The 26,869-nt window shown below is 37.8% G+C and overlaps 1 protein-coding gene across 5 annotated transcripts in view; it reads left to right on the forward strand.

Moving 5' to 3' along the window:
- PLCL1 (phospholipase C like 1 (inactive)) overlaps nucleotides 1–26,869 on the forward strand; it is a 339,289-nt gene that overhangs the window by 255,880 nt on the left and 56,540 nt on the right. For all 5 annotated transcript variants that reach the window (XM_027590767.2, XM_027590766.2, XM_027590770.2 and 2 more), the window contains exons 4-5: nucleotides 18,126–18,201; nucleotides 20,302–20,411. In XM_027590767.2, the coding sequence (XP_027446568.1) occupies nucleotides 18,126–18,201; nucleotides 20,302–20,411 (186 nt within the window). The remainder of the gene's footprint in view (nucleotides 1–18,125; nucleotides 18,202–20,301; nucleotides 20,412–26,869) is intronic.

The following is a 26,869-nucleotide window of genomic DNA, read 5'->3' on the forward strand; positions in this document are numbered from 1 at the left end:
ACTCTAGATTTCTTATCTGTGTGTGTGTGTGTTGTGGGGGTAGGGGAAGTCATCTGGCAGGGACTCTTTTGTGGAACTCTAATGAATAAATCACATTGGGAGTAGCAGGCAGAGCCGGCCCGCTCAGCTTCCCTTAAGGCCCAGTGAAGACTTCTGGGGCAATGCTTTGAACCCAGAGCCCCACAAATTACAAACAGAAATTCTCTGCATTAGTAAGGAATTAATTATTAAGTCTTCAAAAATATACACAACTTCTCATCATCTAAATGACTTTGGCTTGCAACATAACCATTTAATTGTGTACCTGTAAGAAATGAACGTATGCTTCTCAGTGCTGCCTTATGATATTTGTGACAAAATATTTCTCTGGAATTTATATTTCTTTTTGTTTTTAAGATTTTATTTTTTTTTTGAGAGAGAGAGAGAGAGCACAGAGCACAAGTAGGGGGAGGGGCAGAGGCAGGGGGAGAAGCAGACTCCCTGCTGAGCAGGGAGCCAGATGCAGGGGCTCTATCCTAGGACCTCGGGTATTATGACCTGAACCAAAGGCAGACCCTTAACCAACTGAGCCACCCAGGCGCCACTGGAATTTGTATTTCTAAGCTAATACTGTTAAATGATTTTTCTGAATGTATATTATAATTTATGTAGTAATTAAGTTTAAGAATAATTATATTTTTGCCTCTTAATTCCATAAAAAATTAAGGAGCAAATGAAAATCTGGAAAAATTTGTAACATATATACCAGATAAAGTGTAACTATCCTTAAAATAGAAAGTGCACTTAAAAATCAGTAAGAAGGGTCACCTGGGTGGCTCAACTGAGTGGCTCAACAGTTAAGCAGCTGACTCCTGATTGTGGCTCAGGTCATGATCTCAGGGTCCTGGAATGGAGCCCACTGGGGAGTCTACTTCAGGATTCTCTCTCTCCCTCTGCCCTTCCCCTGCTTGTTCACTCTCTCTCTAAACTAAATAAATTGTTGATGAAAAAGAAATCAGTAAGAAAAAATATGGAGAAAAAAATCTTACATCAATTAGGTTTAAGTACAGCTTGATAAGACAAACAGTGCAACACAATCATGGCTTAAAAATAGTTTTACTCTTTCATATAAAAATCTGGAGACCAACCTTCCAAGATGGAACTTCTGTAAAGTTCTTAGGAACCTAGGCTCCCTCTAGTTTTCTGCTCTGCCATCCCTATAGTGTGACCCTTATCCTTATGGTCCAAAATGGCTGCTGAAGCTCCAACCATAACATATGCATTCAACCATCAAGAATGATGAAGAGAAAAAGAGGGCATATCTTTTGCCTTTAAGGACATTTCTCCAAAATAGCATAGATCATTTTTGCTTATATTTCATCAGCCTAGAATTAATATATAGCTACACTTAGCCACAAAGGTGAATGGGAAATGTCTTTATTTCAAGGGGCTATGTGCCCAACTAAAAGTTATCTCTTCTGTTACTAAGAAATAGAGAGAGGAAAGTTATTAGGCGATAACAAATATTCTTTGCTTCAGAGATGAACAGGCAATTCATGTCTCTCTTCCCCCCTAAAAAAATGAAAATCTAAAAACATATTTAACCTTAAAATAAGTTTTTAATTAAAGATATTAAAGAAATGTAGTAAAATATTCCCTCTCTCATTGGCACTAAAAATAGTACCTCTGATACAGAATTTAAGGTAATGGATACTCTCATCCATTTACCTCTACTAGGAAAATAAACTGGCATAATTTGGGGGGAGATAAATTTGGCAATATAATTTAAAATGTTTTTCCCACTTGATTTATACATTTGTTTTCTGAATTTGTTAGGCAATAGTGATGTACATAAACATTTATGTTTAATGTCAACATAGAACTATTAGTTAAATAAAATATAGTAAACCAATATTATGGACTGTTTTGAAGCCATTAAAATCATGCATTAGAAGAATATTTAATGGTATGGAAAACTTCTCATAACATATTTTGTGAAAAAGTCCAGCTACAAAAAAAATATACACTATAGGATTTAAATTGTATTTATATGTATACACATCACACATCTAAACTGTTAGCAGAATATTAATAGTGATTATTTTTAAGTAAGGAGAATGAACTTTACTTTCTTGTTTATGCCTTTCTACTTTTTATTCTCTATTTGCAAAACTCTTTACAATGAACCCAACTAATTTTCATAGTTGAATAAAAAAATAAATGTTAAGCAAGAAAAGAATAATATTTTATCCTTAAAAAAACAACTAGAGGAAAGACATTTGGGATAAACACGCTACAATTGAAAAAAAAAAAAACCCATAGAATGCATTCTGCTTCTGAATGATCACACCTCTTATAAACTGTACTCCATGGTTGCTGGGGGAAAAGTTCACCTATTACCTATATCTCATTTTTCATGAAATCAATTTTTTCATCATAAAGGTAGGGACTGAAAGCTATTCAGTGAATAGGTATAATTGCCATCTAAGAGGTGAAATTAGGGTACTAGTTGCCATAGATACAGACAGTTGAAATCACTTATTCTTCCAATTCTCTGTGAAGCTAAGAAAGAAAAATCATTCCTTGGGAGGGGAGGCTGGTCCCCTGGAGCTGGGCTTGGAATAAACAGAAGAGTACCTGGTGCACCTGGACTGTGTTTGGCCAATTTCCATTTCACATCCCCAAGTGTCCGATGCTGTTTTGTTTTTTCATTTCTATCTGCTGGAGCCAAATCTGGACATCAGCCTTTTCTCATTTGTATTTTTAAAATGCAGTTTGTAATTACAGGCATAGCATGGTTTTCCAAAACTTAAGTAAAAGGCTACAGTAGAAAGCAGAAGTACTTAAAATGAGATCTTCATTTATAGTTCCCTACAGAAATGATTTTTCATATTGGTCGGGAACTGAGTATAAATATCCCTATGCCAAATGGTAAACTCGGCAGACCTTGCAAGTGATTGAAAACTCTTTTGACAGCTCTGTTGGCTTATTTCTTTTAGTGGGGAAGTGAGTAGGAACTTATACAAGTAATGATGATATTGACCTGAATGTAAAAACATCATTTTTACTTTTGAGGATTTGCATTGTATTGGTTGGCATCTTCAATGCTCTTGTTATATCAGTGTTAATATTTATTTTAAAGAAGACTTCTAAGATATTCTGCAGATCGAGTAATTATTTTATTTTATTTATTATTTATTTATTTTTAAAGATTTTATTTATTTATTTGACAGAGAGGGACAGAGATAACAAGAGAAAGCATGAGTAGGGAGGAGAGGGAGAAAGGCTCCTGGCTGAGCAGGGAGCTGGAGGATTTGAGGATTTGAGGCTTGATCCCAGGACTCTGGGATCATGACCTGGGCCGAAGGCAAACGCTTAACCCAATGAGCTACCCAGGTGCCCCTCGAGAAATCATTTAAGAAAAAAAATTGGATCAAGCAGGATTTTCCTGCTTAAAATCCTACAGTGGCTTCCCATTAAAATAAAATGGAAACTCCTTCCTGTGGTCTATGGGGCCATTTATGATCTGGCCTTGCATACCTATATACCTATCTCACTCACCTCTCCCAGCCTCACCCCGACTCCTGTTCCACTACCCGCAATCCGCCCCCCCCCCCCACCCCCAGTAACCAGCCACATGGACTTTCTTTCTTTCTTCAACTAGACCAAGTTTGTTCCCATCTCTGGGTTATTTTATTTGTGGTTTCCTCTGCCTGAAACTGTTCTGTTGCATGAATAGTTGCTTCTTATCTCTTAATTCTTAGCTCAAATATATCCTCAGAGACATCTTCCCTAACCACTGTCCCACCCGTCACTCTACCACATAACCTTGTTTTATTTCCATCACCCTACTTAGCAGTGTTGAAAAATATTTTGCTTGACTTCTCTGTTTAATTTCTGTCTTCCCCTTTCCCCTTCAATTTAAATGTTACTCTATGAGGGCATAGACCCTGTCTGTCTTGCTTACTACAGTTATCTCTCGCATCTAAAACAGTGCTGGCATGTACTGTTACCAGTGAATGTTAGTTGAATAAAAGTAAATAGAAAACATTAATTGTTGGTGAAAATAGTGTAGATCCGGTGCCATAACTGATGTGTTTATGGTAAATCTTTAAATCTCCTTTGTTTTACCTCTATGACACCACGCTAACCAAACTGTTCCTTGTCTTAAACATACAGTTAAAAACTCTATAGACTGAGGCAAAACTATGGAGACAGTAAAAAGATCAAGGGGCCAGAGCTGGGGAACAGTGTAGGGGGAGAGAGGGAGGGATGAATAGGAGGAGCACAGAGGATTTTTAGGACACTGAAACTATTCTATATGATCCTGTAATAGTGAATACATGGCATTATGCATTTGTCAAAGCCCGTAGAATATATAATACAAAGAGTTAACCCTAATGTAAACTCTGGACTTTAGCTAATAGTACTATATCAATATTGGCTCATCAATTGTAATAAATATACCACGCTAAAGGAAGATGTTAATAGTAGGAAAACTGGGGATGGGCTTAGAGGGTTTACGGGAATTCTCTGTACTTTCAGCTCAGAGAGCTAAGACTTCTCATAAAAATAAGGTCTAAAAAATGTTGCAGACTGTTAATGATAAAAAAAAATATTTGGGTGACTAAGGCAGAAAACAAATCCAGGGTAATGGTGGTAGTAGGGGGGCAGGTACAGTTTGAATGTTCAACTCAAATCACTTAATATTTGGATTCCTCAAAAATGGTAATGAACTGTATAGATGCCAACCAAGACGAAAAGTCGTAACCACTAAAAAAATACAGAATACATTTAGAATAAAAAAAAGACCTGAAGTCATTTCCAAACAGATACAAATTTGGCTTATTTCAGTATCAAAGAAACAAATCAGGCAACTAGTAACCTCCATTTACTGAAAGCCAACCTGAGTGTATCCAACAATACTAATTATCAACAGGAAATAAAGTGAAAATATTTTAGAAAACATTGACCCTGAGTTCATCTGCACAGATTTTTTTCTAAACCTGGCTTTTCCCTAATGACCTGAGATGGTTCTCTTCCTTACCAAACACTGGCTAATTTAATATGTGGAAATATTTCCTATTGATGGTCTTAAAAATTTAGTCTTAAAAGTCATTTTAATATTAATATTGCAGTTATAATTCTATTATAGTATCTGTGTTGATATCAAGAAATCAAACATCAAATATATCCTTACTAGAGTGGGCTTATTTGCATGGCATAATTTCAGAAGACAGTTTCCCCATAGTACATATCTTATTTAAAACATACATCTTCTGGGGCACCTGGGTGGCTCAGTCGTTAAGCATCTGCCTTCAGCTCAGGTCATGATCCCGGGGTCCTGGGATCGAGCCCTACATCGGGCTCCCTGCTCTGCGGGAAGCCTGCTTCTCCCTCTCCCACTCTCCCTGCTTGTGTTCCCTCTCTCGCTGTGTCTCTCTGTCAAAAAAATAAATAAAATCTTAAAAAAAATTTAAAAAATTTAAAAAATAAAACATCTTCTATCTGCTCACTGGTACTTGGAATTTCAAAATTACAATCAATTCCTTTGGGTGAAGACTTTTTAATCTCTTTTAAAATGCAAAAAAAAAAAAAAATCTCCGTGAATAATAACACATCGGATTATCAGCAATTTGTAGCCTTGAATGAATTTAACCGATCCTGTCCTACCTAGGATTTTTTTTTTAAGATTTTATTTATTTGACAGAGAAAGACACAGCGAGAGAGGGAACACAAGCAGGGGGAGTGGGAGAGGGAGAAGCAGGCTTCTGCCGAGCAGGGAGCCTGATGCAGGGCTCGATTCCAGGACCCTGGGATCATGACCTGAGCCGAAGGCAGGCACTTAACGACTGAGCCACCCAGGTGCCCCCTACCTAGGATTTTTACCTGGGAGAAGGAAGAGATCTTAATGACAGAGTGTTCCCCAAGTCTGGGTTAGGTGAGGGTGAGGTTGCTCAAAGAATTACCATTTTTCCTGAGAAGCACAATCTCCCTTCATACTCCAAATAGGGATGCAGCTATGGAAATGCCTGTCTGATATTCAGGGCAGCAGAAGCAGAGGTGACTTTCCTGATTATCAAATACGTGTCCCAGCCTGAGGAGGGATGTGCCAGCTTCTGAAAAGCACTAAAGCAAACTGGGAACATTATTAATCAGTAACTGAAGTAAGTAGAATAAGTAGGTCCTAAAAGCGGAAGGTGGGATTGATGCCTCTTTCCCAGACTGAAGACACACAGCAGTGGGCTGATGGTGTTAGACTCCAGGGACACTACCGTTTGGGTGGCTCCATATTGTCCTTAGGATGGTTTTTCAGAAATTGTATTAAGAATTTCATTTAAAACCAGAGTACCATTTCTAAGTGACCTGTCCCTTTATTGCGCTGTGATTTTTGCCTCCCAGGTCTTTGAAAGAGCAGGCTTCACTTCCCCACTCTGGCTTTGCAGTTTCTCTAAGAAAATATCCTCCGAAGTAAACACTATAGTCATAGAGTCACTCACTGCCCAGCCTTTTAAGGTTGCCAAAGCAGTCTTTTAATTTACAATTCAATCTTTCTTTCCTCATGTTTTTTCTCATTTGTATCCATTTCCCCTTCCTTCCTTCCTTCCTTCCTTCCTTCCTTCCTTCCTTCCTTCCTTCCTTCCTTCCTTCCTTCCTTCCTTTCTTTTTCTTTCTTTCTTTCTCTCTCTCTCTTTCTTTCTTCCTTCCTTCCTTTCTCTCTCTCTCTCTTTCTTTCATATCCATTTTCTTATATTGGCTTAGCCAAGGTTCTTACCAGACTCTCTTCTCCTCCTGCCTGAGGTTTTCAATAGGATGACTAGCCCTCCATTTAGTCTCTACCTTTCTCTAATTCAACAATTGGAATAATCATCCTCAAATTCTGTTTTTGATTTTTTACCTAGACTTGTCTTCAGCCTCCAGTGCTGGCTGTTTTGGCAGTCTCACTTCCCATTTCCTTCTGTGTGAACCCTCTGCTTCAGTTAAGCTGATGTTTTTGCCATCTCCTTTTCATTTTCCGTCCTTTGTGTTTCCATTCTGTACCACCTAGAATGCCTTCTTAGCCTTAATTTCCCTCTCCATCAGTCTAAGTCCAGACCTTTGTCCCACCTTCTCACAAAAGTGACATTAAGAAAAGATTCATTTATTGAGCTTATTCATAACATTCAATACATATCATATATAAAGAACTTTAGCAGATTTTGTGAAATATAGAGATAAATAAACAGAGGCAGATATCAGCACAAATAGCCATATGTAAAGCATGACAGCTCTTTGACTCAAGATAAACATAAATAAAATGAGATGGGAAGATGTATTTTCTGCTTGTAGCACAACACTTTCTCTTCTAACATATCACTTTGTGTATGTCATTAGGCTTTTGATTAGTCAACTCAACAAACCCGTTTTGGATATCTGTTACTGTACAAGTTGCTAGAGGGAAGAAATGGTCTGAATAAAAATTTCTGTCCTTTAGGAAAAAGAAGTCCTGATAGGAAGGCAGGACTTACACCTAAAAAAAGGCAGGAACAGGGGTGAGTGGGTGGCTCAGATTGTTAAGCATCTGCCTTTAGCTCAGGTCATGATCTCCAGGTCCTGGGGATCAAGCCTCATATTGGGCTCCCAGCTCAGTGGGGAGTCTGCTTCTCCCTCTCCCTCGGCCTCTCCCCCTGCTTGTGCTCTCTGTTTCTCTCTCTCTCAAATGAATAAATAAAATCTTTAAAAAAAAAAAGGCAGGAACATACAACGTCCAGATAGTGAAGCAGATGATGTTTTATGTCCTGAGCAGGATGGAGTCTAAGGACCTTGAGTACTATGATGCACTTTTCACAGTGACTTGTAATACACCCCACCCCCAATCCCACTCCATGCTCAGCAGAATTTGTTTGCAAAGAATTTTTTTTTAAAGTTCTGTCTCTCTCGAATGTTCTTATTTTCACTCACCTCCCCCTTCTCTAAAGAGGCTCTACAAAGGTTTTTCAGGACCTTGTGGCATTTTTGTCCAATGTCCACTCCAGCGCACTGGACAGGTGATTCAAGGATGTATAGTCCTTGTTACTCTTGGGCAGCTCATTTGCACATTCTCACGTTATTAGAACCTTCATAAGGAGTAGCAGATGCAAATGAGAAGTCCCTATCTACAACTAATTTTAAAAGAAAAATACTGTCTAACCTTTATATAACTTTTTTCTTTAGATAGCTGAATTTTACTTTTCTAATGTTCTCACCTGTCCTCTTTTTCATGCATCATCAAAAAGTATTTGCTTAACATATTTGTGCTTTTTCAGTGTTTTAAATTAATGTGAAAACTTTTAGGTAATTAGTGTTTTGAATACAACATTCGGAGGTGGAATAGTTACAGGAGACTGTAACTGTAAAAAATAAACACAAAGTATTCTCTGAAGGTGACTTCTGTGCTGAATTATTTAGCATTAACTTAAAAGTTAAAACTTTACTATGGTAGGAACAACAGATTTTCTGGAGATAGAAGAGAAATCAAAACAATTTAGAGAACATGGGTCAAGGGTTATTTAATCTTTTACTAAGTCAGCTGGGGTATGATTTGGAGTAGCTGATTATGTTAGCATGACCAGGATTCTAGTGAAAAGAACTAATTGCTATCTTTAACTCTTGCAATGGAATCAGTACATTGACAGGTATCAATTAATCAAACCATAATGGGTTGGACTAAATACATTCTCTTCTGTCAGTGTTATTACAAAGATATATTGAAGCTCAGTATAAGAAAAAGTTGTGGTATATCTCCAGTCTCCCCATGTAGTTTTGCTTATTGAAATCAATTTAAATTGAAATTAGTAAATCATAGATACTCTCCTTCCATCACTCTCTCATTGTGAAGTTTGTGTGGAACTTTATATTAGTTTGCATTTCAAAAAGTATGTTGGCCTGTATACTAATGGAACACAGAAAAAGAACAGCCTGCTGGCAGGTGCCAAAATAGAGCTGGTTATTTATAGACAAGATATCATACACTTAGTGCATTGAAACTTCTAATTGTGGGTGTGGCAATGTCTTCTGTACATTTTTTGTATACTGGAGGAATTGTCAACGTCTTGAAGGTTGATAACATTTCCACTTGGTACCAGGGTCCTAAGGACACTGGACATCAGAGGTGCATCAACAAGCTGGCTGCATCATAGGCTGGCTTCTCTGTGAAATATTGTCCATGCGTCTTCAAAGTTCACTTTGCATTTATGAATACTCAAGTGAAAATTCTGAAGATGGTTCACGATGGTTGGTAACCTGATAATTTTATGAATGAATGAAATGTTAATCATAGTGGGGAGAAAATAATCATTTTTAATGATTATTCAAGATATAGCTGACAACTATATCTTGGAAATAGAACAACTAGAGAAAAGAAAAGGTGAAATGGTCCCTTTATGCAGAAAACAGCTCACTGGGGGCGCCTGGGTGGCTCATTTGGTTAAGCGACTGCCTTAGGCTCAGGTCATGATCCTGGAGTCCTGGGATCCAGTCCTGCATTGCGCTCCCTGCTCAGCAGGGAGTCTGCTTCTCCCTCTGACCCTCCCCCTCTCATGTGCTCTTTCTCATTCTCTCTCTCTCAAATAAATAAATACAATCTTTAAAAAAACAAAAGAAAGCAGCTCACTGAAGTAGATCCTGTCAATATCATGGATGTAGAGACAATCGTCCTTTGGCCTGCTCTGTGTGGGTTCTCTTGTCCTATGCCGTCATAAATCGGGCTTGGAAATGTGACTCAGAGCTGTTCCCAGGACAGAGAATACTTTGTTGCATACATCAAATGCGGTGGACTTCCAGGGAGCTTGCAGATGTTCTGACCTTATGTGTGTACCTATTTCAACTGAAAAGTAACAGTCTCAATAGGATTGACTTTGCTTAAAAGCAAAAGATGCCAATTTATTTTTTATTTATTTATTTTTTATAAAGATTTTATTTATTTATTTGAGAGAGAGAGCATGAGAGGGAAGAGGTTCAGAGGGAGAAGCAGACTCCCTGCTGAGCAGGGAGCCCAATGTGGGACTCAATCCTGGGACTCCAGGATCATGACCTGAGCTGAAGGCAGTCGCTTAACCAACTGAGCCACACAGGCGCCCAAGATGCCAATTTATTAATAGTCCCTCTGATTTAAACGTTTTAAGGACATTGAAAATTAAAGGAAATTATCTTCATTCTAGTTGGCAAATATGTATGTAATGGCAATCAGATTTTAAAAGGTATCGAGTTTGATAAAATTTAGGTCTTATTTTAAATTATCTAGAGAATCAAAAACTAAAACCCAGTGTTTTGCTTAGAAGGAAGGTAAGACATAGTTTAATTATTTTAGTCTTCTTAAGAGGAGAAAACAAAATAGGTCTAGAGTAGATTGGCATGTGATTAACTTTCCAAATTAGATAGCTCCTTCCCGAAAGAGCAGTGGATGCCACTGAGTACATTTCTTCCTAGGCTTGATAGGAAGAATATTTATGTGGTTGATGCCTTTTGCAAATTAGACTTGGAAGGAGAAGCAGTCAAGGCAAAATGTGTTTTTATGATACTTTACTTGGCAAATTTTTCTTAATGTTTATCACTGACTTGTACTTGCAAAAGAAATTCTATACTTTAATATAATATCAGTATCACAATGCAATTCATAAGCTTAGATCTGTTCCTCAAGGGCCTGCGTTCTAGTCTAAGCCATTTCACTAACCATTTGTTTGGTTTTAGGAAAGCCCATTTGGGGCTCAGTTTTTTCTCTTATAAAATGGGGTTGTCTCTGATAGGTTTCTAAATATAAAGTTCTGTGGTTCTAGGAATTTTGATATAATCAGGAGAAAATTGGAATCTATGGAAGATTTATGAATCATGGTATGACAAAAGTTCATCTTTTCAGGATCATTCAATAGTTACATTGACTCTGCAATGATCCTAGGCAATTAGTTAAATTCGCTATTGAGAAGAGCTGGAAGGACAGTTTATTCACACAGGTTGGACACTTTAATCTATCGCTGATTAAAAGCATTACTGCCCCCTTCAGTAAAATTTTTATTTTAAATAAATGATTTTGATCTTAACTGACGACTTTAAACACCCCTGTTCAGGACACATCTAATGCTTAAAATAATGCTAATCTTTATCTAAGTAAGACCTCTATTCTTTTAGATTCAAAGCCATAGTAAGGTAATAAGATCCATTAGGAGATATTCATGTGACAGAACCAAAGAAAAGCTCTTTGTATTACTATAACAAGCAAAGGCAACTGGGAGCAGAGGCTGAAACATCAGATATGTAAATCCAGGACACTCCCAGATTCTATCAATCAAGTCAGCCTAGCTTTGGCTGGCTAAGTACACTGACTACCCAGCTGGGGGATTATATGAGGACATCCTTCTCACCTTCTCTCCTTGGCTTTTGCACTTTATATTTCATTTATGTCAGGATCTGTAGAGACCTAGGAAGGAGATTAAACTCAAATCAACCGTTTTTCCTTCCTTAAAACTTAGATAAGCCTAGGGGGAGAGGTTGAAATTGTTGATTTAAATGTGGTTAGGAATTATTGGTGTATTTTGGCCATCTGTCTTGTTTTCTCTAGAACTACTAATAATTCAAAGTTGACTGCAGAAAACAGAATAAAATTATTTTTTCTAAGTACATTGGAAGCTGTTACCATAGAAAAGATGATCAAAAGCTCTCATGAGAAAAGTCCATTTGAGCAGTGACTTTAAGTTAATGATGAGTATTTTAGAGTAATAGTTATGAATGTTATTACTAAAGGATTTCAGGTTATCCTCTAAGGAATCTCATAGGGATGCTCTTCTATCTTGAAGATTAAATCACCCTTGACTATCTCTTTACAAAGTGATCTATTAGACAAGGGGAAAAACAAATTTCTTACTATGGGGTTAACAAACATTTACATGGAGGATTTTGAAGAGAACTTGAATCATAGGGTTTGTTGAATGTTTTGGTCCTGAATTTAATTTATCTTAAATAATTAATAAGGTTTATTTTAAAGACATTTATATATTTGAGAGCGAGACAGATAGACAGACAGAAAGAGCAAACAGAGGGGAGGGGAAGAGGGAGAGAAACTCAAGCAGACTCCCGGCTGAGCGTGGAGCCCGACTTGGGCTCAATCCCATTACTTTGAGATCATGACCTGAGCCAAAACCAAGAGTCAGATGCTCAACTGACTGAGGCACCCAGGTGCCCCAGTAATAAAGTTTAAAAATTCATTTTATTTTCTGATACTTGAGTATATAGGTATAATCCTCTTAAAATTTTTGTGTTTATTTGAAAGGAAACTCAGAATATCTAAGATTATAGAAAAAAGGAGAAGTCTAGAAAAAAGACTAGAGATAAAAAGAGAAATAAGAGTTCCAAAAGACAGGGGTGCCTGGGTGGCATAGTCAGTTAAGTGTCTGACTCTCAGGCTCCATGCTCAGCATGAAGTCTGCTTAAAGACTCTTTGTCCCTCTCCCACTGCCTTTTCTCCCCACTCTTTCTCTCAACAAATAAATAAATCTTAAAAAAAAAACTAGTTCCAAAAGACAATTATAGGTTTGAGAAATGATCAATAATAAATAAAATACTGTGTTGTGGATAATTGATATGTAGAAGAAATAAATATCACACAGTAAAATAGGAAAAAAGTGATTGTATAAATGAATTGATGAATATGTGAATATAAAGGTAAATAAGTCCCTGATATGCTGGAATTACAATTTACTAGGGAAGTGAAGGGTGGGAGATAACATAAGTAAACAATTAATTGTAACTTGAAATAGAAAATAAGAAATTTTGTAAACAGACTAGAAAAATAGAATGTTCTTGGAATTTGGAGGTGAGAGGGAGAAGGAAAGGGAAATTGGGACACCAGTGGAAGAGAAGGCACTGGAATGAGCTTTGAGGCTGGTAGGATTTTGGCCAGGGGAGATGGCTTAAGAAGACTTACCTAAGAGTAACACATTTGTAGAAGGAGGAAAAGGAGGGTGTGTTTGGAGGAGCATGATTTGCACAGGGACCTAGAAGAATTGAGAAGCCATAGGGGGAAAAGTTGCTGAGGCAAATGGGAAGACTTGAATTCTGGGTTAGAAAAATTTTACTTCATTCAATAGGCAAAGAAGAAAATGACAAAGCCAGGAAGTAACTAGTGCTATGCTTTTGGAAGATGATTCTGGAAGTGGTATTTAGGAGTAAGGTGGGAAGAACCAGAACCTGCCAGTAGCTGAGCAGGGATTCGAAGCCACCTCTGAGTGCCTCCAAGGGAGCTTTGTAAGCATTTGAAGAAAATAGGGGATATTTCTTTTCTTCTTCTTCTTTTTTTTTTTTTGGCAAGAGTCGGGGTGGGAATGGGGGAATGAAATGGAGAGAACATATTTTTAAAGGTAACATTTGAGATGCAATTAGAATTTGAAAGATGGTCCTGAGAGTGGGAATAAAGGCTTAAACCAGGAGTGTTGTGATTAAAGAAGGAAACAAAGGGATAAAATTGGCAAGTTAGGCAAGACTTGGTGACTGACAAAATGTGGGAGCTCACCTTCTGGATGCAGTGAGGCAGAGAGAATGTTGGAGATCTGAACCTGGATGTCTGGATGAGACAGAATGCTGGAAATTACAGGTACAGGTATCTGGTACCTTATTTGTCCTCTTCAGATAGCAAAGGGGTGATTAAAGGAGTAAATGAGGGGTTTGGTTATAAAAGTATGGGTAAGCATTAGAGAAGCAACAGTGGATGGTGAGTACCCCAGGAATAGCAACAGTGGAAAAGGAGAAGGGGAGGGAGCCATTCCTGACACTCAGTCATATCTGTACCTGGTAGAGAGGGGCCACTTGACAGGAGCTCTGGTCTTGTAGAGAGGAAGCTATGGGGCCATTGTCCAGCAGAGAGGGAATGGTCAAGGGAGTAACTACCCTAAGCCCTCTCCCCTCCTGCTCCCGCCCATGATCCCTTGCTGATGGCTCCCCTTGGCCAATCCCAACAGAAGTCAGAGGCAAGGGAGACTGCTTGATGTTGCCCACAGAGACCAAACTTCCCTGCACAGAACATGGCAGAGAGTGGATCTGGAGGGGTGAATAGAGAGGACCTAGCATGGGCAACTCCTCAGTAAAAACTTGAGAATGTGTTCATTCATAAATGATATAAACTTAATAACATACCGGCTTATACAACATAAAACAAATCACAAATAGAAATTAGCATTGGATTTTAAAAGTTTTACTTACAAATAATAAAAATAAATCTTTTTGCTCTTCCAATGTGATTGAATACGTTGATCTGATCCCGCTGTCATTGTTTTCACTTGTCTGTGTTGCTGAGGAAGAAATCATGGTATGAGTAGAATGAGGAGATGCTCTGCCATCTTCACGTTTTTGCTTGTGCTTGGGTAATCTTCATTTTCTTCTCAGGAATCCATATTGGGAAAGTGTAGTTTATTTAGGACAAGATTATATAAATGGTACTACTCTACTACAGGCATATGTAAGTTGGAATATTCTGGAAGAAACTAATATATGAGTGCTGCTGTTAGCCCTTCTTCCACGTGAAATTCCCTTCTTCCTTGTCTTACCTTACTTACCACATTAGAGACATATGATCTTGATTTGGCAAGGGGGGGCAGGGTCAATCTGTAAAGCTTTATTTCCTTTCTAGTTTTACAGATAAAATAAACCTGAATAAAAGTCCTCATTCTTTCTTCTCACACTGCAAAGGGTTATCTTGTACTCCCTGCCCGAGAGTGCACATACCTCCCTACTTTGGAAACCACTGTTGTAGACCATTGGAAGTATGAATCTGGAATTTAGGAGAGAGGCCAGGGTTGGGGACATTGGCTTTGAAATGATCTTCATTGCTCTAGGAATGGATGAAATTACTAAGAGGAGAGATAATGGTCAAAGGAAAGAATGGAGAGCTGAGACCAAGCAGCTCAAAGAATTCTTACATGCATGGATATAAAAAAGGTGAAAGAGGTAGTACAGGAGTCAGAGAAAGAGGTAGTACAGGAGTCAGAGAAAGAGTGAAGCTGAAAAAGAAACAGGGTCCCAGAAGTCAAGAAGGAGAGATGATCAGAGTTGTCAGTTGTTGAGTCAGGAGTGAATGAGGACAGAGGATGGACCAGGGTGTAGTTGATGATGAGGCCAAGATTAAACTTTGAAGGTCTTGATGGAGTCTTGCTTGAGTCAAAGCAATGAGTGTGGGCTAATTTTTTAAGGGAGGATTAATGGCCAGTAGAATATTTGTTATTGTTTCTGTTTGCTTACTTTGAAGTAGGAGGTATATGGAGAAGGGAAAAATGCCAGGACAGAGGTGGAGATTTTGGATAAAAAAAGGAAAGGGTCATTGGGAATGGATTCCTGAGGGAGGCAGTGGAGGTGAGATTGACTGTCTAGGTGGAAGAGGCAGCCACAGCAAAGAGGATACTTCCTTCTCAGGTTATTACAAAGAGGGTATGGTGTTTCTGGATGAAGGAAATATATTTTTTTATGCTCAACACTGAGGAGATACTTAGTAAAATACCACAAAGAAAACTGGCCACAAATCAATAGATAAAAGAGTGTGTTTTTTTTTAATCACAAGAATATGTTCTCTACTGAGAGCATAAGAGAAGTGAGTGTTAAGATGTCAGTCAAGATATTATCAAAGGAAATTATCAATCCTATTACTTTTTTGAGTTTTTCTTAAAAAGGACAAATTTGAATCTGGTTGAAATGGATTGATTATGGGCATGCCCTCATGTTTTTCCTGACAGGCTGGACCAGGTGACTTTGAAAATGCTATTATTTCAGGCTCAAAGATTGCATGTATGTGAAGACATGCATTCTCTCAAGGAGTATGACCAGGCCAGACAAAATCAGAGGGGTGCTATTTTTTCATGAAAGTAAATGGATGCCAGGTAACTGGGGTTTTAATTCAAGCTTGATCATTAATTAGTTCTATTTTTAGACAAGAATCTTAACTCCTGTAAGTCTTCACTTCTTTTCTTTTTTTCTTTTCTCCTTCCTTTCCCTTCCCTTCCCTTCCCTTCCATTCCCTTCCCTTTCCTCTTTCCTTTCTTTCTTTCTTTCCTTTCTTCTTTCTTTCTTCTATCTTTCTTTCTTTCTTTCTTTCTTTCTTTCTTTCTTTCTTTCTTTCTTTCTCTTTCTTTCTTTCTTTCTTTCTTTCCTTCTCTTCTTTCCTTCTTTCTTTCCTTCTTTCTTCTTCTTTCCTTCTTCTTTCCTTCCTTCTTCTTCCTTCCTTCTTCCTTCCTTCCCTTCCTTCCTTCCTTCCTTCCTTCCTCCTTCCTTCCTTCCTTCCTTCCCTTCCTTCCTCCTCCCTCCTTCCTCCCTCCTCCCTCCTTCCTTCCTTCTTTCTTACAAAACTAAGGGGCTGGTCATAATACCTAAGATTCTTTTGGTCTTAAATGGTTCTAAAAATGTATATTATATTACCTATTTTGCTTATGGTAAAGTCACAACAAAATGTGACCATTATTTATGAATGTCTCCCTTGCTTGAGTTTCATAAAAACATTTTGTCTACTACTTAACTATTGCAACATCTGATAACTTTTGAAATTATAATAAAACTCAATTGATGTTGCATGCATGGATGCTAAGCTTAGAAAAGACTAAATCAGATGGGCCTCATATTAAATCTTTCTCTGCTTGTGAGTTTCATTGATTTGGAAGCTGCAGTAAGTCAGGTTACTGTTAGGCATTTAGTAAATTGTTATTCACTAACTTTCCACTTCCTCTTGGGAGTTGAAAGCATTAATTCAGTTAAAATATGTGACTCAGTCTAGACCTTCTTGGGTATCTACTTTAATGGTTTTGATCGTCAATTTAACCCTCCAAATAACTTACTTTAAACTGCCACTTTAGGCAGAAAATATGAGTAATTCAATTTGGTTTGTTGAATTAATTATCATATTTTATTCATCCTTTTGAGTAGACTTCCCTGCTAGACTCTGAGCTCCATGGAGATAGAAGAGTGTCTGTTTTGCTCCTTAATGCATCACACCCCTTGTACTTACTACAGTGCTTACATATAGTGTTTGCTCAGTAGATAATTATTAAATAAGTGAATTATATAATTTTACCTCTATAGAGTTGTTAGGCATTAAAAATTGTGATTCAATATTCTTTTCTACTTAAAAATTTGTAATCATAAACCACTTTATATTTATCAGTGATTGTACAAGACTACAATCTGTTCAACAGCATTTAATTATGAAAAATGTCTTATCCAACACTTTATGTCCACTTTGGATTCTGCCTTGAATTTCCTTCAGAATATTCAGACAGACAAAACATAGACTAGCCAGGTGAAATGGGACAATACTTACTGAGAGTACAAGAGTGGCTGGAAATTCAAGAAGCGTTAGTTTGCCTAATGGTTGCCTTTCTTCAGTCACTTCTTCAAAAGGGCCCCAATCCCTTGTCATCCTGATTACAACTTCTATACCGATTATCTTCCCTCTTCTTCAAGTACAGATTTTTCTTTTCTCCATCTCTCCAACAGTTGTCTTATTTCCCCTACTTCATTTAGTATATTAATTATTTCTTGGACATTTTTCTTTTCTACCCAAATGTAAAGGGCAGGGACAACCATTTCAGTGTTATTGCCTACAACCTCTGTTGAATTGGTGGCTCTGAAATCTGACCCATTCCTCATTCTTGCCAGTGGAGCTGGAGCCCTTTTAGAGGGAGGACCCGACCTCCACCATCTTTGGACCACCCAAATCCAAGCTGCTAACCTCATTGATGTGTTCAGTTGTCTAGCTCACCGCTAGGTGATTTCCTATTCTGATTCTTGTTGCTGTTGTTCCAGTATCACATGCCTTGATGTTGCAGTAACTTTTGGAGTGAGGGGGTGGAAAAGAGGTGTTCATGAATGTGATCTGGGACTTAAAGAATGTGTATACATTTATTTAATAGTTGTTTATTTGGCATCTATGGTGTGCCAAGCATGTTACATGACTGAAGTAATTATAAGGTAGGTGACTCTAGCTAGAGCTAGAGTGGATGGGGGTTGGAGCAGACATTATCCTTCCATATTCCATTTCTTGTGCTTAAGGCGTGGTTTCCCCATTACTGCCAGCATAAGGTGCATCTCTCTGTATGTTGTCCTTCCAATGGAACAGTTTAAGGAGTTCTAACAATCACCTTTTTATGTTTCTTTTGTGACAGATGATTCAAGAGAGCCGGTTTCTCATAGAAATGGCAGATACAGTCCAGGAAAAGATTGTGCAGTGTCAGAAAGCAGGTAATCCCCCTACTTCTGCCCCATTTTGTTTAGAAACTTTAGAAACCAAGTTTAGAAACTTGGTGGTTTTTAAAGTTTCTGTTTTTGCTCTTAAAATTAAAATATTTTGTGCCATAGTTTAGCTATACTTTTGAGTTTAAACTTAAGTCTTTGTTTAGTGCAGAAGAAACTGAGGTGACAGTAGGTGGGTTGTGTGTATATGGGGGGGGTAGTATCTGAAGATGTCTAGAGAGGTGAGGGGTTCTCAATCTACTTTTGTGGTTTGGAAGTCTGTCAAAACCCTTTACTACACATTGTCCCTTAAGAACCACCTCATTTTTATAATTTCAGCCATAATCCTATTAATCTTCTAGGCTTTTGCCTCATGTATTAATCACTATTTTAGATTTGTTCTTTCTTTAAGGATGGGATGGGTCACATATCTGTGAGGGCACCTCTCTATTTATTTATATTCACCTTCTTACACACCCTGTACTTTTATCTTTCTTGGATTTATATTTTCCTTGATTCCCATGCATAATGATTATGATGAAGAAGATGACAATAATGACAATTGCTTGATATATTTGCATATGATATACTGTGCACACACACTGTTACTTAGTCCTTATGACAACTCTGCAAGTATCCAATTTATACATGAGGCATCTGAGATTCTGAGAGATTGAGTGAATCATTCAAGATTCCATATTAACACAGGGTGGAGCTGACCTCTGAACCCAGACTAGACCTTAAAAATGGTGCTCTTCGCTGGCTGGTCCACAGGCTTAAATGTTTCTGTTGACAGAAAGCACAAAAATAATACCAGTACTTATATAATGCTCTTTTATGCTGGATACTACTTTGAGAGCTTTATATGTATTGACTCATTTAATCTTCACCCACAATCCCTGGGGGTAAACTCTGTTGTTATCACCATTTCACTAATGAGGAAACTGGACTGCAGAGAGTTTCAAGGTCTTGCTCATGCTTATGTAGCTAATAAGTGGTAGAGCCAGACTGTAAGCCCAACCCCACCATCATGCTCTTACCATGTGCTATATTTGTGATATTAACACCAGAAAGGTTAACGTGGTTTTTAGCTGCCTTAGTAAAAGTAGAGTAACTAGAACAAGAAGGGTGGTGGTAAATCCCTACCCTGTGTGGGCTGCTTCAAGCCCACTTTGAATATGATATTCCTGGGTGCAGGTCCCTACAAGCTCAACTCCAGGAAGCTGTGTGATGCAGATACTCTGCCTGGATGTCATCCTTAAAGAAGAGACATTTATAGTAAAGCTGAAACATGCTAGAATGTTTAATCTGGAGGAGAAAAGGCTCTAGTGGAATTTACTGAGTGTCCTTCAAATATTTAAAGGGCTGCACAGTGGAAAAGAGATTAGATTTAGCTGGTCTGGGTCTAGCTAGCACCAAGGAGTAAAGATTCCAGGGAGAGAGACTTTGGCTTGATATCAGTCATAGCTTTCCAAAGATGGCATAAGCTGTCCAGAAGAAAGTGTGATTCCCGTCTCTGAGGATGGTGATATCTTTTATAGTAGTCAAGCTTGAGAAATGGTTGAGCTAAAAATAACTTTTAAGGCCATTACCAAATCTGCAGTATTTAGTTGTTTCCAGGAACGCTATTTATAAAACATCTTTTTATTTTGACTCAACATTTATTGATTAATGTTGTTATCCATATGGACTCCAGGGTCTACTGTCAAACCATATGGATAGTTTATAAGGAAAAGTAAAAGAAGTGCAACTATCACATATGGTTTACTGGTCACACTGTCACACATTACACCATTTCACATAAAAACCAGGTAGAAGAGCAACAAGACACATGTAACCTATTGGAAGAATTTGGTTCTTAACCTCCTTCTTATGTCTTTATCTGGTGGCTCCTGGCTGTTTAAATGTAATTTGGTCTAATGCATTGGTTATTGTTAGTTTGCCCCTAAGGATAGCCATTGGTGGGGATGAACAGAATAGGAAGGAGCATTTGATTCAGGGTTTTCAAAATTATAGAGGAAAGAACAGGAATGGGATTTTTTTTCATAATAAATGCCCATTTTTCTGAAATTTATACTAAGAATTCTTATATGTTCTTTTTTATCAAAGGGATGGAATTCCACGAGGAACTTCATAATCTAGGGGCGAAAGAAGGCCTGAAGGGAAGAAAACTCAACAAGGCAACTGAGAGCTTTGCTTGGAACATTACAGTATTGAAGGTAAATGAAATTCCCAGGTGCCCTCTTTGCCTTTATTTTTCTCCTGCTCCTCTCTCCAATGTGTAGAGAGGCATCAGTCGTTGAATGCAGTGATTGGAATTTTTAAGTAATGTGTGGCCTAATCACCAGGTTCATGCTCAAAGTGTTGGGGAAATTGACATACTTTTTGCCATAATAGGGCAAATGAGGTTTGTGGTGGAGACAGAGGACAGCGTGACCTAATTCCACCACTCGGTGTTTTACTTACATGAACGTTTCTGCTCAAGTCAATATAGCTGTTCTTGTTTGTGGAAAGAATAAAGCCAAATGTTGTGGGACAAGGATCCAGCATGAGTGATTGGAAGAGCTTTCAACTACAGAGTATCTTGAGCCATTTAGGATTATTTTATTTTAAGAACAGTCTCTATAAATACATTTATTTTTGCAAATAGCTTTGGAAGTCAGTTTCTTGAGATTATGATTTGCTCTTCTGAAAATTGATTTTAGGATTTGAAATAAAGATGCCACTTTTCATATTTTCTTATGTGAAAGGAAAGATGATTTAGGCAGTTGGAATAATTTATTCCTGACAGTGTGGTGGGAGGAAAACAGCCACAAACAAAATTAATCATTGCTGAAGTTTAAAGAACACCTACTGTGTGCCACATACTGTTTTACAAGCTTTATATAAATTAACATTTTAATACATACAACAACTCAATACTACTATTATTATTTTTTAAAGATTTTATTTGTTTGAGAGAGAGAGCACACACACACACATGCACGATGTTGGGGGAAGGGGCAAAGGGAGAGGGAGAAGCAGACTCCCCACTGAGCAGGGAGCTCAATGCCAGCTCAATCCCAGGACCCTGGGATCGTGACCTGAGCCGAAGGCAGACACTTAACCAACTGAGCCACCCAGGTGCCCCCCAATACAATTATTATTCTCATTTTACAGGTGAGAAAATGGAGACATTAAAAACTTAAGTATATTACCCAAGACTACTCTGCTAGTAAATGATGGAGGTGGAGTTTGAACCCAGGCAGTCTGGCGCCAAAGAGATATGTTGAACTTGCTCTGCTGAGAAATATGTTTATGTGAAAGTGCTAGGTGAACTGAAAGATATATTACAAATGTTTATTATAAGTTCAGTTCACAAATATTTGTTAATCTCCCACTATGTACGGGGCTCTGTGCTAAGCATTGAGGATACACAGAACAGAAGACGTACCATCCCTGACCTCATGATTTAAAGTCTGAGGCCAGGGAGTCGGGTGGTGGAAAATAGGCATCATTTGCTTAATGAGCAGGGAGGAGTGTTAATATAAGGAGGAGCTTATTTTCTAATATTAGAGTACAACATGGCAGCGTGCATGCCAATACAAATACTTCCTGGTCAGCAGATATTTATGTGGGCTTGTTAATGTGCCAATCACTGAGAAAGGTGCTATGGATACAAATATCAAAAGAGTAATACCTGAGTCTCGAGGACTAGTCTGCAAAGGGACACAGACATATAACTAAAAATAGCCATCACTTACTCAGTACTTAATATGTGACAAGCTTTCATGGCTAAGTAGTTTATATACATTTCCCCTTTCCTCTTTGCAACAATGGGCTGACCTTGCAGCGACTCATGCTGACCCCGGTGTGACTCTCCCTGTCTCATGGATGAGGAAATCAAGGCTTAGTGAGGTTTAAATTTCTTGCCTTCAACTAGTAAGTGGCAAAGCTGAGATTTCAACTCATGCCCATGGTCCTCCTGCATCCTGTGAAACTCAACCCATTTGACTGAGTCTAGTCAGCCTATGTCAAGGGGGCGATCACCTGATAGCTGTGAGGCTTTAGCCAAGGTATAGAATCCCTCTGAGGGCTGACAATAATATTAATACCCAGGGTTTGGTGAGAATTAAATGAGGTAATACATACAAAATACCTAAGTCACAGTGCATAAAACTAGACACTCTCTATATACACCCTTATACACTATTACTTTTGCCAAGTGAGGATGACCATTGGAGGAACAAGTTTGTTGTCGTTGTTTCTTATTATACTTAATAAATTTTCAAGTATTTTAAAATTGAGATATAATTTCTTGTTTCTTTATTAACCTATGACTTAAGGCCATTCACTGTTTTCTGAGGTTGGTTTCTGTGTTGGTTTGGTTTAGTGACAGAGGCAAATTGCTAGATGGGGCTGAGCAAACGCTGTACATGTCATTCTAAGACAGACCTTTTGAAACATGACCAGTATTCTATGATTATAGCTCACGTACTAGCTGCTGATATTTCAGCTTGAGTGCTAGGAACTTAAATAAGAATAGTGAATTTTTCCAAACTTTTAATATTTCCTTTACCTTATTGAATTTCGTGGGCTTGTTAATCAGGTGCTCTTTCCACAAGTGCTGAACAAATGACCTTCTTGTAATTTGACTTTTTTTTTTTTTTTTTGAGAGATAGAGAGAGGGAGGACAGGGGTAGAGTGAGAGGGAGAGAGAGAATCTTAAGCAGGCTCCATGCCTGGTGTGGAGCCCGACATGGGGCTTGATCTCATGACCCTGACATCATGACCTGAGCTGAAATCAAGAGTTGGATGCTTAACCAACTGAGCCACCCATGCGCCCCTGGAATTTTGATTTTTAGCTGAGGGACAGAGGATGGGCTCTTTTGGAGACTGTTTAGTCTAATGATGCCGCTCTGAGAAGATCCTTCTAAGACTCTCCCTTTATTTTTTATATCTTGAATGTCAAGTTCTTAGTTCCTGCTTTGTTCTCTAGCCTTCCTGTTGATTTTCCAAGCTCCTAACATCTTCCAATAAATGTATTTTTTCTTAAGTTTTCTAGATTCAATTTATGTTGCTTACAACTGGTTGAATGAGTAATAACCAAACTTGTAAGACATAATCACTCAATTACTAGGATATGGCAGGGCTCACTATAAAATTGCACATTGCCAACTGAAAGTGTTTCCTTATATACAATTTATATAAGTACTCTCCACTATTTATGGGAAGGGAGTGAGGATTCATTAATATTGGTTGAATATGTGGGTTCATGTAGCTAAACATATTTAATTCCAATATACTTTCCAACAAGTAATGGAGAAGCTAGAAAAAATGACAAATGTGCCCCTAGGGAAATGGTGGGTTGGAGCAAGGAATGGTGGAAAGGGGCACTGGCTTTAAAGCAAATTGAGCTGAAACTAAAAAAATAAATTCTTTAGTTTATGTTTCCTACAATTCAGTATTACATTGATCTGATATTAATAAATGATAGGGAAGCTAGAGAAAAACTTGCAGAGACAAAGATGAATAGCTCTATAATATAATGAATATGAATTATACTTAGTGTCCAAATTTTCCAAGCCAGGGATGAGGACTTAGGATCCAGCAAGAAGGCTGAAATCAAGATGGTCCTAGAAGCTCCTATCCATGTTTTTTTTTTCTTCCATTCATATTTTAGCACCATGCATGAGTTCAGAGTAGGGGACTTGCTTAGCAGATCTTTTGCATTTCCCCACACTTAAGCCATATGCCAATAGTCAACTATAACATTTTCCTCCTATCTTTTTCTTTTTCTTTCATTGCTGAGCACAAACTCAAACTCCTTAAATAGCCATTGTGTTTATTTGGAGTGGTATGATGAAACATGTCTCAATGACTCAGTCTTCAGTATATTTTCCAGATAATCATTGGACGAAGATAGCTCTATTTCATCCTACCCTCACACATTAAGAGTTCCTCCCATCTGTCTTTTCTCCATGCTGTCCTTCAGAAATGAATTTTATTTGGTTATTAACATAATATTAAAATCTTACAATGGGAATTTTCCCTGTTCTTTAAGTCTTCCAGAAAGAGATGCTACAACTTCACTTGCTTAACCTATTGTAGGAAATTGTTATTAATTTTGGAAGTGTTTCACTCATCAGAGTTCTGAAGATCTTTTGGAAGAGAGATATGAATTTAAACTGTGTCACTGATAAAACACAATGTGTTATAAAGTGGAATTCATTTAAAGTCTTGGACTCCATTCAGAGTGACTTGACTCCTCAAGTATAAAAAGATCTTCATTGTAAGGCAGTTACACCTACAAAACTGAAATTAGAAAGAACTCACAAGTAGCATTTTTAGTGAGCTTTCCCAGCATATAGTTTTCTAACTTGGCCTGTTGGCTATTTTAAGGAACTAAATTCCATTATCTTTACATTTTAAGAATTTGATGAAAATACCAATTTCAGCAGGCTGGAGATGTGTCAAGTAGAGACAAATAAAAATAATATTGAAAAAATATAACTAGTAAAGATTTTAAAATAAAGGAAAAGTCATGAAGGTAGTGGTCACTAGATCTTAAAAAGGAATAAAAAAATTAGGAAGTGGCTAGCCTCTTATTTGTTCATAAATGTCATTTATTACTAGTTGAATGACATGTGTTAAATAAATTATGAATGAACCATTACTTCATCAATGAACACTTCTATTAATTGATACGTACTTATTCTTTCCCTAGAGAGATTTCCAGCTTGTAATTTAATGCATTCCAGTGTGTGCCATTAAAAAAAAAACACACAAAAAACAGGTTTCTTTTATAGATTTATATTCAGTAGGTATGACATCCTTTTCTGCCTAACTTTTTAGCTTTTTATTACTGTTTAAGCCTCTGCTTCTGCTTTTTTCTTGGCAACATTTTCATTTTCCTTGGGAAGAGCTGAGGCTGAAGCTTTTCACTTCTCCTTGGGTACTTGTGTTGCTAATGCAGGCAGATTCTCTTATTTGGTCCCCAAATTTCAGACTTTCACATCTCTGGGGAATCTTGCTGCCTAAGGGAAATTAAATGGATGTCAGTGTGGTAATATGCTTTCTAACAGAGCCTGCAAACCCACTTGAAGTCTTTGCTCATTGTTGAGAGATAGGAGAAGGGAAACAAGATGATGTGTTATTAAGAAAAGAGGTATGAGGAGAGACATTCATCTCTGAAAGACTGAATGACAGCAAAAATGGGGTCACCCTCAACTGAATGACCATAGACATTTTAAAGCACTCTTTGTGACTCTGTGTGTGTGTTTATCAAATCTGGATCTTCTGGCAGCCATAGTGACTGTGCCCCTGGAGACTGCTCTGGGGTTACATCAAGAAGGAACATGTCCAGTGTCCTCTATGTTGTCTATGGAGAACTTCTTCAATGGTGTTTCTGGCAGCTGCTGGTTGCAGTAGAAGCTGAAGAAAGGTTAGCTTTCCTCCTGAGGCAACTCTTTCAGAAAAGAAGAGCAATTTATGAAGTCTGGAGAAACAGACCCCCAATGATAACAATGTATTAATAATAAACTGTTCTTCATATTGGTATTACTATGAATTGTTAAGAAACGTAAAGCAAAGTAGTTAAGAATATAGACTCTAAAGCCAGACACTTTCTAGCTGTGTGGCCTTGGAAAAATCTCCTTTTGCTTCTGTACCTTTGAGTCATTTGGTATAGATTGTGCTGTGGAAACAAAAATCTGAAAACATCAGTGGCTTAAAACAATAGCTTATTTCTTGCTTGCACTGTATGTCTGTCATAAGACGTACACAGCGAGTATCACTTAGGAACTCAGTGTAATAGGAGCTGTCTAATGCTTCTACAATCCTTAGAGGTAGGGAAGCACAGATTGGTTTTAAACACTTCTGTTAAGTAATGTCATATGTTCCTTCTATTTACATTTGACTGGCCAAAGCAAGGCACATGGTCAAATCTGACTTCAATGGAGTGGGGCCGGTGTATTCTTCCTCAAGGAGAGGGAACAGATTTTGGTGACTATAATGAAGTTCCTCAACTACACCCACCTCATAGGGTTATGTGAGGACTAAATGAGTTAATACATATATATGTGTCCAGCATATAAAAAGTGCTGTATAATTGTTATTATTATTATTTTTATTATTAATATTTATTATTAATAATTGGTATTCACCGATTACAATAGGCAGTTAAGTGATTTTCACACAACATCTTAAGTAATTTTAAGGGTAACCCTGTAAATTTGCTGTTACTACACCCATTTCAGAGATTAAAAAAACTGAAGCTGGAGACGTTAAGTAACATTTCCACTGGCAGATGGATATTGAGCAATGGAGCAAGGATCTAAATGCAGAGACCATGCTGTCAGCCCACTATCCTCTACTGTCAGAATATTGATAGCATCATGATAATGATATATTAACTGAGTGCTTTCTATGTGTCAAGTATTATACTGAGTGCTTTATATTTATTATCTTATTGGAATAAGTGTCCTGTCCAGATAACATGAAAATTCCAATCACCTTGGCAGTGTATTCCTACAGTGCAGAAAGGTACATTGAAAGAGTGTAGCTTTGGACCACCAGTTCTCCTATTCTGACACTACGTTCACCAGGAACTCTGTTCTCAACTTGGTTTCCCAAGTATACTTTTTTTTGGTGCAGATGGAATGGATTGACCAAGTGACATAACTAGTCCTATCTGCCT

Source organism: Zalophus californianus, chromosome 3 (assembly GCF_009762305.2).
Source record: "Zalophus californianus isolate mZalCal1 chromosome 3, mZalCal1.pri.v2, whole genome shotgun sequence".
Taxonomy (NCBI): domain Eukaryota; kingdom Metazoa; phylum Chordata; class Mammalia; order Carnivora; family Otariidae; genus Zalophus; species Zalophus californianus.